At 47.3% G+C, this 11,615-nt stretch overlaps 1 protein-coding gene across 1 annotated transcript in view; it reads left to right on the forward strand.

Annotated features, from left to right (window-relative positions):
- Positions 1 to 11,615, forward strand: part of trabd2b (TraB domain containing 2B) — a 76,043-nt gene that overhangs the window by 38,661 nt on the left and 25,767 nt on the right. Inside the window, exons 3-4 of the mRNA XM_042057934.1 lie at positions 4,628 to 4,774; positions 10,979 to 11,153. Of these exons, the coding sequence (XP_041913868.1) occupies positions 4,628 to 4,774; positions 10,979 to 11,153 (322 nt within the window). The remainder of the gene's footprint in view (positions 1 to 4,627; positions 4,775 to 10,978; positions 11,154 to 11,615) is intronic.

The raw sequence follows: 11,615 nt of genomic DNA on the forward strand, positions 1-11,615 counted from the left end.
TTGGAGGTATCCCATAATGCCCCTTGGCACTGGAGAGATTGTGCAGGACTAAAGGAGAGGCCTGACAGCTGTACAGCACATGGCGGCCTCTATACCCATATCTTTTTATTTGTTTTGCCATACTTGCTCTCCCATCCACATTCTCTCTCTCTTTTTCTCTCTTTCTCTCTCTCTCTCTTGCTATCTCTCTTTCTCACTATCTTTGCACTTTGGGTCAACTCTGTTGTTTTTAACTGTGCTATACAAATAAAAATGACTTGATTTGACTTGACTCTCTCTCTCCAATTGGTCTCTCTGTTTCTTTCCCTCCCTGAAGTGCGCTTTGTCTTTCACCCTCCGACGTTGAACACTCCCTCATCTCAGATCCTCCTTTTCGTCACGTTGAGGTATGGCGCACGGTCGCGGCCGCTCAGAAGAAACGAGGGAGTAAGGGGGAGGAAGAAAGAAGGAGAGGAGGGAGAATGTGTGCTAGTGTGAGCGCGTTGGCTGACAGGCTCTGGCAGTCCAACACCTTGTCATCGGCACCTCCTCATAACATGTTTCGAAAAGTATCAAAGTTTCAGTCGGAAAAGAAGGAACATTAATGCTAACAAACAGCCAAGGTTTAATACACTTCAAGGTCAATTGCTTCTATGCGCACATGTGTTGATAAATGAATGTGCATGTGTTTTCTCTCTCTCTCTCATTCCCTCCCTCTCCCTCCCTCTCACTCCCACCCTCTCTAACCCTTCTCCATTTTGAAGGGGAACTTTTAACATTCTCTCCTTCTTCTCCCCTCATTTTTTTTCTTTCATCTTCACGTTTCTGTTTCTTTTTTGTCCAAACACTAATGAAATTTTGGAATGCATCGCTTTTGGGAAAGAGCTAGAGAAAAAGAGAGAGAGAAAGAGAAAGAGAGAGCGCTTGCATTCGTTCTGCAGAAGAGGGCAGCTTCCAGCTTTGTTCTCAGGGCGCCTTTATTTAATCATCGCTTCAGCTGGTTTTCTTCACACAGATGCTCTCTGATAAGAGAGGCAGCGAGGCCCTGGGTTGGCTGGGGCCCCATGTGCGATAATGTGTTCCTAATTAGTGGGTCATTTCAGTGCAGCGCTCTGTCTCTTCTGTGGACTTAAGGGGTCAACGTAATGCACTGTATGTGCTTATGGTAAGGTTGCCACGTATGACCGGTGGCCCCTCTCAAAATGGTGACATTGTACGGCTGTCGGGCCGAGCGTAAGGAAAGAGCAGTCAGAGTTTCCTGTCTGTCTGTCTGTCTGTCTGTCTGTCGGTCGGGGCGCCACCCTTGGTCCCTGCCATCCCTGTTCTTCTCCTCCACTTGTCTCTCCACTGCCAACCTTTCTGTTTAAAGGAAACTCCCAGGCTTGGCAGCACGACAGAGACTGAGAACGCAGGCCGTGCCGGCCTGTGCGCATGTATGTGTCAGCATGTGTGTGTGTGTATATGCAAGACTTTCTGTGTGAGTGTGTGTGAGCGCCTGAGTATGCATATGTGTGTGTGTGCATGTGTGTGCACCTGCGCGTGCATGTGTGTCTGTGCGTTTGTGCGTGCCTGTGTGTGTGTGTGTGTGTGTGGGTGTGTTGGGATGTTGTTGGGAATGGATTTATTTGAGTGTGCCATAGGTGAACAGTTGTGTGCCGCGTTGGTGATGGGCCGAGGGGGCTACTCCCCATTTTTTACACAGACATCCTGTTATGGTTCATGCAGAACAGTATTTGAACCGGTGTGGATAGGGTTTCATTCCCATCTTATAGAAATGGTAGAGTCAGAATGAAAACATGATGGTGTTGTCTCCCTCCATCAGCACCATGAAATATAATCACATCACTACTGAGGCCAGTGCACCACTGCTGTGTGCCTTAATGTGTGTGTGTGTGTGTGTGTGTGTGTGTGTGTGTGTGTGTGTGTGTGTGTGTGTGTGTGTGTGTGTGTGTGTGTGTGCTCGTGCTCCATGTGCGTGTGTTTTGCTGTTGGCCCTGGCAGGCCGCCGTTCTGCTGCAGGCATATCGTGGCTGCGGGTCAATGGGGTCTAGGGGCGGGAGATGGAGAGAGAGAGAGAGAGAGAGAAGGAGAGCGAAAGAAAGAGAAAGAGAAGGAAAGAGAGAAAGGGAGCACACAGCTCGATCTCACCCACAGGTCGGGCCAGCAACCCTCGCTCTGACCCGGCTAGTGGGGAGAAGAGAACCAAAGACAATAAAAACAGCACACGCGAGTTTGATATAAAAATTCCTATAATTAACCGCAGAACACAAAGTGCAGAGAACACACAGAGCCGAGACGAGACGCACATGCCACGCTGGAGGAACCATCCAGCCTTTCCCATCCATTAGCACCACCCCAGGAGGGCCTGGCAGGCCCGCGGAGGCAGGGGAGCGCGCGGGAGAGTGCATTCTGCACTTATGGAGCAGGTTGGACGGCCGATCAAGGGCCCTCAATTTTCAGGATTACCGGTTTGGCTGGCAAACGAGGCAGAGCAAAGAAAAGAAAGAAAGAAAGAGAGAGAGAGAGAGAGACAGTGAGAGAGAGAGAGAGGTTGGAGGGAATGAGACAGAGAGAAAGAAAATGCATGGCCCAAAATAGAATGTTTGAGTCACCTCTAGTAAACTAAATAAAAGCTTCTCGCGGCGTCTGTTCTTTGCTGCTTTGGCGCAAGGCAGAGATGGGTGAGGTCCTGTTGATCTTAGCGTGCGAGGGTAAAATGAGAAACAATAACAGAATGCAGGCAGGAAGAGAGGCAGTGTAGTAAACTCTCTCTTCAGTCTGTGTGTGTGTGCGCAGGAAAACTAATAAAGGCTCCACAAAGAAACCTTTTAGGTACTTTTGGGAAATCTGTTGGGTCTTTGACTTGAAAAGCATCTAGATCTTGCAGAGGAGCCTTAATTGTTCTTGGTACCATGCTTAAAAAATCTAAGTGAAGTAAAACTTTGAAATTAAACCATTATTTAGCTTTATTTTCAGATGAGAGGCCAAAGAACTAAAAGTTCCCAAGTCTGCTTTCGCAGGATAATGTCTGAGGAGATCCTCAGGGATAAGCAGATCACTTAGTCAGTGGTCAGATGGATGTGCTTTTCTGTCCTTGATCCTCTCTCTTAAGAGAACTTAGGCATTTGGAGGGCTTGCTGTGTGGACCAAACTCTGGGGGAATGGTGTGTGTGTGTGTGTGTGTGTGTGTGTGTGTGTGTGTGTGTGTGTGTGTGTGTGTGTGTGTGTGTTTGTGTGCAGGGATAGTGGGGGTGGAATGATACTGGTGGGATTTGCCAGCGAGAGTTTCTTGGTTTTTGCTGGCTGTTCCGTGGTGTGACCATATACCAGAAGAGCTTACAGATACTCTGAAGTGACATTCTAGCATTCTAGCAGATTGCATTTTGGGTGTCCTTGTGTGATCGGAAAAACACAAAACGCCATGTTCCAAGTTTTCCTGGCGGCCATAGGATAAACCAGATGTAGCCTTAAGCCTGCATACAAATCATACTGCTCGCTTGTCGCCATCATTATGAAAGATTACCCTCACTTTTCTCCTTAGGTAAATCTTCATGATCAGCAATTAGCATCAAAGGCTGCCCCTCTGGGTTGGGAGTCAGTGTGTGTGTGTGTGTGTGTGTGTCTCTGTGTGTGTGTGTGTGTGTGTGTGTGTGTGTGTGTGTGTGTGTGTGTGTGTGAGAGAGAGAGAGAGAGAGAGAGAGCAATCAAGCAACAGCGTACGTGATAGGAAACGAATGTGTTAGCCATCGGAATGTGCGACTGTGTGAAATTGAAGCCACCGCCGCCATCACCATCACCACCACAGCCGCCAGGCTTGGAGCCACGCACGAGCGAAAAAACCCGCCAGCTCGCACTCCCCTCCTCTGCCTCTGTCAGAAAGGGTGAGCGTGAGTGACGACTGGACTGTGGCCGGACCTCAGTCAGGGGGCAGGCTGGGAGGATGTGAAGGGAGGGCTGGGGGGGGGGGGGGGGGGGGAGCTGGTTGTGGTAGGAAGGGGCGTGCGGAGGGGGATTGGGGACATTGGTTGGTTGACGGCAGACCGAAGGTTAACCCCTGGTGTTTGGGACAGCTGCTGCTTGCTGCAGCGGCGGCTGCTGCTGTGTCGCTGGGGCTGCTGGCTGCTACACGCCATAAATTCAGCCTAAAGAGGGTTTACTTTTTATTTTAATGGGGGCTGTAAATTCAGTGCGCTCAGGCCCGGGGAGAGCTATTTTTAAAGGGGCACTCTCCCTCTTTTGCGCCTCTCCTTGCGCTTTCACTTTTCCCATTTCCCTTGACTGGAGTATTGCCATCTTGCTCAGAATGTATCCCTGTGTGAGTGTGTGTGTGTGTGTGTGTGTGTGTGTGTGTGTGCGTGCGTGTGTGTATTCTGTACCTTCAGTTAACCTGTAGAGTTTAATATTTAATATTTTAATATTTAAGTAGTGTTAGTGTGTGTGTGTGTGTGTGTGTGTGTGTGTGTGTGTGTGTGTGTGTGTGTGTGTGTGTGACTTTTGAAGTGTGTATGTACAGTATTCTTGTGTTAGCTCATGTGTTATTAATGTCACCTCAACCCTAACCCATTCCTGGCCAGTTGTTTTTTTCCAGTGTCACAAATGCTTGCATCCTGACCAGTCCTGACCAATCCTGTTCTGTTCTGTCCCACAGGTGTTGTTTGCGCTCAACCACACACTGCTGCAGCACGAAGGCGTCCGCGCGGGCAGTCTGCAGGGCTCCTACACCACCGAGGACCTCATCACACACTATAACTGCGGGGACCTCGGCGCCATCATCTTTAACCATGACACCTCACAGGTGGGTCAGCGCTCTGGCCGTCATGATCTGCTATTTATACTGGTGCGAATAGTTTTTCATTTACTTTTTTAGTTTGTAAGCCGTCTGAAGAGGGATGAACATGCATGCTGGACATGTTGGACGAAGGGTAAATTGAACATTTTAGAATGCTTATTCAAACATTTTCAGATTTAGCAGTTCAAAGAAAACATTTTCTCCTTGAATGTTCGCCTCTGGTCAAAGAATTTGGATGCACCTTACGTTAGGATAATTGGAGAGACAAGAACACTGTTTGTATGTGATCAGTACGACATGAGACGGTGTGCTGTTACATCGAATATCCGCATGGATTTGAGGTTCAGAGGTGTAGCTATTCTTGGCTCTCCAAAACTATATTATTCCAAATCCCCATTTAAGTCATTCATACATTGCAGTAGAATTTTTTACCTTTTCTACCTAACGTCTGTCAAATTAGAATTATCACCTCCTTTCACAAGTAATTTAATTTTCACTTTGAACGGCAATCACAACTATAATGATACTGATTCTATTTTTAAAAGCCACTTTATAAAAACAAAAATAATTACTTCCTTTATTTTCTTAACCAACATACTGCAGCTATTACAGGTTAGTGACACAAACTATAAAACTCCATGTGCTGTTGTAGTAAGTCTCAGCACTTAGACAAATTACCCAAACTGCCCCGTAAGAAGTCAATAGATTTGAGCTGAACTAAGTGAAATTCTTTCACTGTGAATTTTTGTCCTTCAGATGTATATGTTATGAAATAGCTCTTGTACTGTATTTCTTGTCTGTGACGTTAATCACCACATGCAAGCCATTATCCCTCTTGCCGAGTCTGCACAATACCATTGTCATTTACCACTGACACAGCCCCTTGTTATGATTATAGCTCACTGCAGTGGTTCTCAAAGTAAAAATGTCCCACTGAAACAAAGCAAGGTGCTCCTCAGTCCCCCCCCCCCCCCCCCACACTCCTTCCTCCAAAGCCCCCCAGGCCTGCATTACAGCCCATTGAAGCCTGCTTACCACATGTTATTACAATCAGTCTCTGCCCAGACCTCAGTGTTGTGATGTATAGCCATCTCTGGGAACCTGGGGCCTGAGAGGCAGGTGCTCCCTGATGGATGAACTCTAATCCAGAGCCCCCACACCCTCCGACCCCCCCAAGCCCCCCAAACCCCCCTCATCCCCTCCCCCACCTCCTTAGCTCCCACAATTCAATCTTCATCTCGCTAACGGCCATCCAGACAGCTAAGGGAAAGCCTAATGTCTTTCAACTGTTTCAACATAGATTACTCAACTGGGCCCACGTTCCCCCAAGTCAGCTTAGCATAGCATAACCACACAGCACACTTATGTTAAGGATGTGAAGAAAGAAAGAGAGGGAGGGAGGGAGAGAGAGAGAGATAGAGAGAAGAAGGAAAGGAGAGAGAGAAGAAATTGGGGTGAAAGACAGAGGAGATTAGCAGGAGGTGCTGTGTTGCTGAAGATTGTGTTAAGGGGAGAGCAAATGAGTGAGAGAGTGGAGAAAAGCGAAAGATAGATACGGAAGAGGTGAACGACAGGTGAAGAGAAGCAGAGATAGAGATAGCAGGGCTGGGAAGCTGACACACACACACACACACACACACACACACACACACACACACACACACATACACACACACACACACACACACACACACACACACACACACACACACACACACACACACAGGAGAGGCTCCAGGGCAGGAGTGCAGCAGCGGCAGCAGCAGCCGCCGCAGGGTCCCAGTGAGAGGGGGTGAGGAAGGGAGGAAATATTTCCCCGTCGCTCCATATTTCCTGTGTGGGGCAGGACGGAGCGCAGCTAATGGGCCTTCCTGTGATAAGTTATCTGTGTGCGCCGAAACTCTCCCCCCGACAGACACACGCACACACACACACACACACACACACACACACACACACACACACACACACACATCCACTGCTGTCTTGAACACTCTCAGTCAGCAGGGCCTCCTCCCTCCTCTTTCTCTCTCTCTCTCTCTCTCTCTCTCTCTCACACACACACACACACACTCTTTCTCTCTTCCACATTCTCTCTCTCACACATGCACAAATACACAGCTCTCTCTCGCTTTCTCCCTTTCTGCCTCCCTTTGACACACAGACTTTTTCTACCCCCCCCCCCTCTCTCTCATCTTCTCTCTCTCTCTCTCCTTTCCACTCTGCGTGTCCATGTGCTCAAAGCCCCACAGGCCACTCATCAGCCCAGGCATCAGGAGAGGAGAGGAGAGGACAGGGGAAATAGATAGAGACACTTGGGACAGATGAACGGAAATATCTCTTGGATTACTGTGATTATTAGACAAGAACAGAGAGCAGGTGGGGGCTGGCTAGGAGGTGACAGCTTTGGCATCTTTGGTGAAAGGGATTCCTATAAAACACAGGCCTGAATAGAGCCGGCCCAGCCTCCTCAGGATGAAGTCAAGATCAAGATGAACTGTGAAACACGAAATCGATAAAATGTCTAATGTCAGGGGTGTCAAAGATACAGCCTGGGAACCAGATATTGGCCCGCCAGCAGGTTTCACATGGCCCTCCCAGATGTTTTGGGTAGGGTCAATGATAACTGCATGTGAATATCTATAATATATGTATATATATACATCCAGTTATCATTGACTGTGTGTAATAAACAATATCTGTGATATGATAAATGTATTAGGGCAATTCCGTGCAAAACTGTCGCGTCCATAACGCCAACGAAATACCATGGCATTGTGTTGCCGTTTTGGATGTGACAGTTTTGCGCGGAATTGCCCATTAAACCTAGCACTACAAACATCCTCTGGAAGGAAAAATGTGGTTTGGCGCACCGACAATGACATTATATTGGTGCCATAAGCATGTACTCTGTGGTGCTGGTGAAAGAGAGAAAGAATGAGAGGAAAGGTAATGTGTTTTAAGAAAGAAAGAGCACTATATGACAGCAGCAATAAACCTATATGCCTTGTTTGCATACAGTGTGTAGTCATATATACTGTAATAATACTGTAAGTGGGTGCATCAAAGGAGTATATCATCAAACAACTATCTGATACCCGTGTCTGACACCCCTGTATAACGCAAAAACATTACAGTAATATGTTCTTGGCACCTCACATAGTACCTTTTCTCTTACAGTTACTTTTGTTCAAACTGAGAGATACTCCTGACTGTCCTATCAGGATGTGTGTGTGCCTCCCTCTCAGGTTTAGGTGGTTTATGCTCAGCGGTTTGCCTCCAAACAGCTTTACCATACGAAGCAAAGCCGAGAGACTGCAAGAGCGGAGCTCTGATGTGCCCCGAGAAAACACTGACGGTGGAGAAGAGGGAAAGAGTGATGGAGTGTGAGAGAGCAGAGCAGACCTGCAGATGGATAGAGAGAGAGAGAGAGAGAATGAGAGGAGAGAAAAGGAGGAAAGAAGGGGAGAGAGAGAAAATAGAGAGGCTGGAAAATGGGGAGGATTGCTGAAAAAAGGCCCTGAACGAAAGCCATTAGAAACAGCTCATGCATCTCTACCTCAGAGTACAGTAGGAGCACACATATAAACACTCACATCTGCATGCATGGGTTGTACGCATATATGGGCCCATGTACACACACTCACACACACACACACACACACACACACACACACATAGACACATCACACAGACGCACGCACACACACACACACACACACACACACACACACATACACACAGACACATCGCACGCACACATACACATGCACACACACTCACACACACACACACACACACACACACACACACACACACACACACACACACACACACACACACACACATACTCACAAACACACACACACCCCACTCACACACAGACACACACAGACACACACACACACCCCACTCACTCACACACACACACACACACACACACACACACACACACACACACACACACACATACATATACAGCACATACAGTTGATGTGTACTGTCACGTAATGGACCTTCTGTACAATCACACTGGAATAAACAGACAGTACATGTTAGAAAACACATGACAAGCTGTATGACAGAGAAAGGGAGAGATGCATGGAGCGAGGGATACAGAGAGACAGAGGGAGGAGTATGAGGCAGCAGTCGGGGGTCCAGTGTGTATGCCTTGCAGCTGAGGCTGTTGTGATATGTCGAGCTTAAACAGGAATCTTTCAGATAAACATGGCTAAACACTGCGAGCCCAATATAGAGATATTCCCTCTAGTGCTCAGCTGGCTCACAGCCCTGCCATATGATGGGGAATTCACACAGGCACAGAGAGAGAGAGAGAGAGAGAGAGGAGAGAGAGAGAGAGAGAGAGAGAGAGAGCATAATGTACACATCATTTTCAAAAACACTATTCTATTCAGTCAAACTGTCAAACATTCTCTCTCTCTCTTAAACTTTATACCTCTATTTGCCTCTTTTTCATCTTTCTCTTCTCAGTCTCTTCCACTCCTTTTTTTCTCTCCCTTGCTCTCTTCTTGTCTATCTCTCATTCTCTCCCCCCCTCCCCTCCTCCTCCTCTACCCATGCCCACTGGGGAGAGCTCTGGTCAGGAAGTGGAGAGGAACTTGTTCCTAACAATCGCTCTGACCTGTGTGCAGCAGCGGGAGCCACTGATACTCCCTCTGAGCACTGCTGGGATCAGGCTCAGGTGCAGCCTGCTGCAGAGATATCCTCCACACACACACACATACTGTACACATACACACACACACACACACACACACACACACACACACACACACACACACACCCATGGATACTGCACACGCATACAGTACATGCATACATGACCATGAACACACTACCCATACACAGATACACACAAACACACACACACACACATACACATACACACACACACACACACATAGAGAGAGAGAGAGATAGTCATAAACACTTAGAAACACACACACACACACACCTCTGCCCTACATCTTCTCTTTCTCTTCCTCTCTCTCTCTCTCTATCTATTCCTTCTCATGAACCTAGTTGCTCCCTAAATCCCTCTTTTTGCCTCTATCTCCGTACCTTCCCACCGTAGTTCCTACCTCTCATCTCATCTCATCTCATCTCATCTCATCTCATCTCCTGTCCTCTCTCATTACAGGAAGCTCTCTTTTTTTTCACTCACTCTCTTCTTCAGTTTCATCCAGTATCCCTTTCTGCTAGGCTAGGTATCCCTCTATCACACCTCTCCCCTCTTTTTCCATAGTGTCTAGTTCTCTCTCTCTCTTTCTCTCTCTCTCTTTCTCTCTTTGCTGTCTGTTCTTTACCTCCTCCAGCCTTTTGTACTCCTCTACATCTTCTCTGTATGTCTCTTGTTTTCTTTTACTTCTGTGAATTTATGCGTAGCTATGTGTCCAAGGTCGACCGTCGCCATAGTATCAGTTAGAAACAGTGAAAGTAAGAAGAAATAGTCGGCATGAATAAAATGGCTATAATCTACATGTGCAAACGATCGCATGAAAAGCTACTGATCATCTTTACTGCTTTCCCCTCCTTTCCTCTCAATTAGTTTTCCCCTCTTTATGCCTTCATAGCCTTTCATACACACACACACACACACACACACACACACACACACACACACACACACACACACACACACACACATTCACTCATCCTTGTAGAATGAAAGCCAGGCTGGGCCAGCCGGAGGCCAAGAGCCGATCGCTCCAGCACTCTGTCTGCCGTAAATCAATCAATAAGCAATTAACGAGCACGCAACGGTGGTCGCAACAGAGTCCCCTTTGACACACACACACACACACACACACACACACACACACATACACCCCGTTAGCGGCTTCCAGGAGCCGGTCACGCCACGCAGCACGGGAATAAATGTCAGAAGCAAATGGCCTTCCAGCACACTCACACACACACATATCCTCTCTCTCTTGCTCGCTCGCTCTCTCTCTCTCTCTCTCTCTCTCTCTCTCTCTCTCTCTCTCTCTCTCTTTCTCTCATGCTATCTCTCTCTCTTTATCTGCCACACACACAAATACTCCCATCACTTCACAGATGGATGCCAAGTCTATCAATAACACCCAATATTTTCTTTCTCTCCCTTTCTCTCTCTTGTCCTCTCTCTCTCTCTCTTACCCTCTCTCTCTCTTCCTCTTCCTCCCATTGGCCTGCCCCTCCCTCCCTCAGCTCCCTCACTTCATCAACAGCTCCCTGCCAGCCCACGAGCGAATCACGGCGCAGCAGATTGACAGCTACTTCCGCCAGGAGCTCATCTACAAGCGCAACGAGCGAATGGCGAGCCGCGTCTCCGCCCTGCTGCAGAGAAGCCCCTCCCAGAGCTTCTTCTTCGCCTTCGGAGCAGGTGAGCTAACTATTCGTAACGCAACGTGTGGTGGCACCATCGTACGTGCTCTAAGCATTACATACACTGTAGTCAGTAAGTGGCATCACTGTATATCACAAAATGCCTGAATTGATGTGTCACAAAGTCACAAACATTTACAGATAAAGAAATTGAATCAGTTGAATTTGATAATTGGATTCCTCCATGAAATTGAAAACTGAGTCAAATGCTAAGAATTAGTGTATGGTTTTGTAGATTTGGTATGGGGTTATGATATTATATGGTTTTGCAGATTTGGTATGGGGTTATGGTATTATATGGATTTGCAGATTTGGTATGGGGTTATGGTATTATATGGGGCAATGGGGTTACAGTGACATGTTTACTGTAAAAAATGGTATGATATGCACAAGATTTTGTGTGTAAGAAGTTTAAGAAACACTGTAGTGTATTTCACAATGTGGAGAGAAAAAAAAGTCC

The sequence above is a fragment of the Alosa sapidissima genome, chromosome 12, assembly GCF_018492685.1.
Source record: "Alosa sapidissima isolate fAloSap1 chromosome 12, fAloSap1.pri, whole genome shotgun sequence".
NCBI classification, from domain to species: Eukaryota; Metazoa; Chordata; class Actinopteri; order Clupeiformes; family Clupeidae; genus Alosa; species Alosa sapidissima.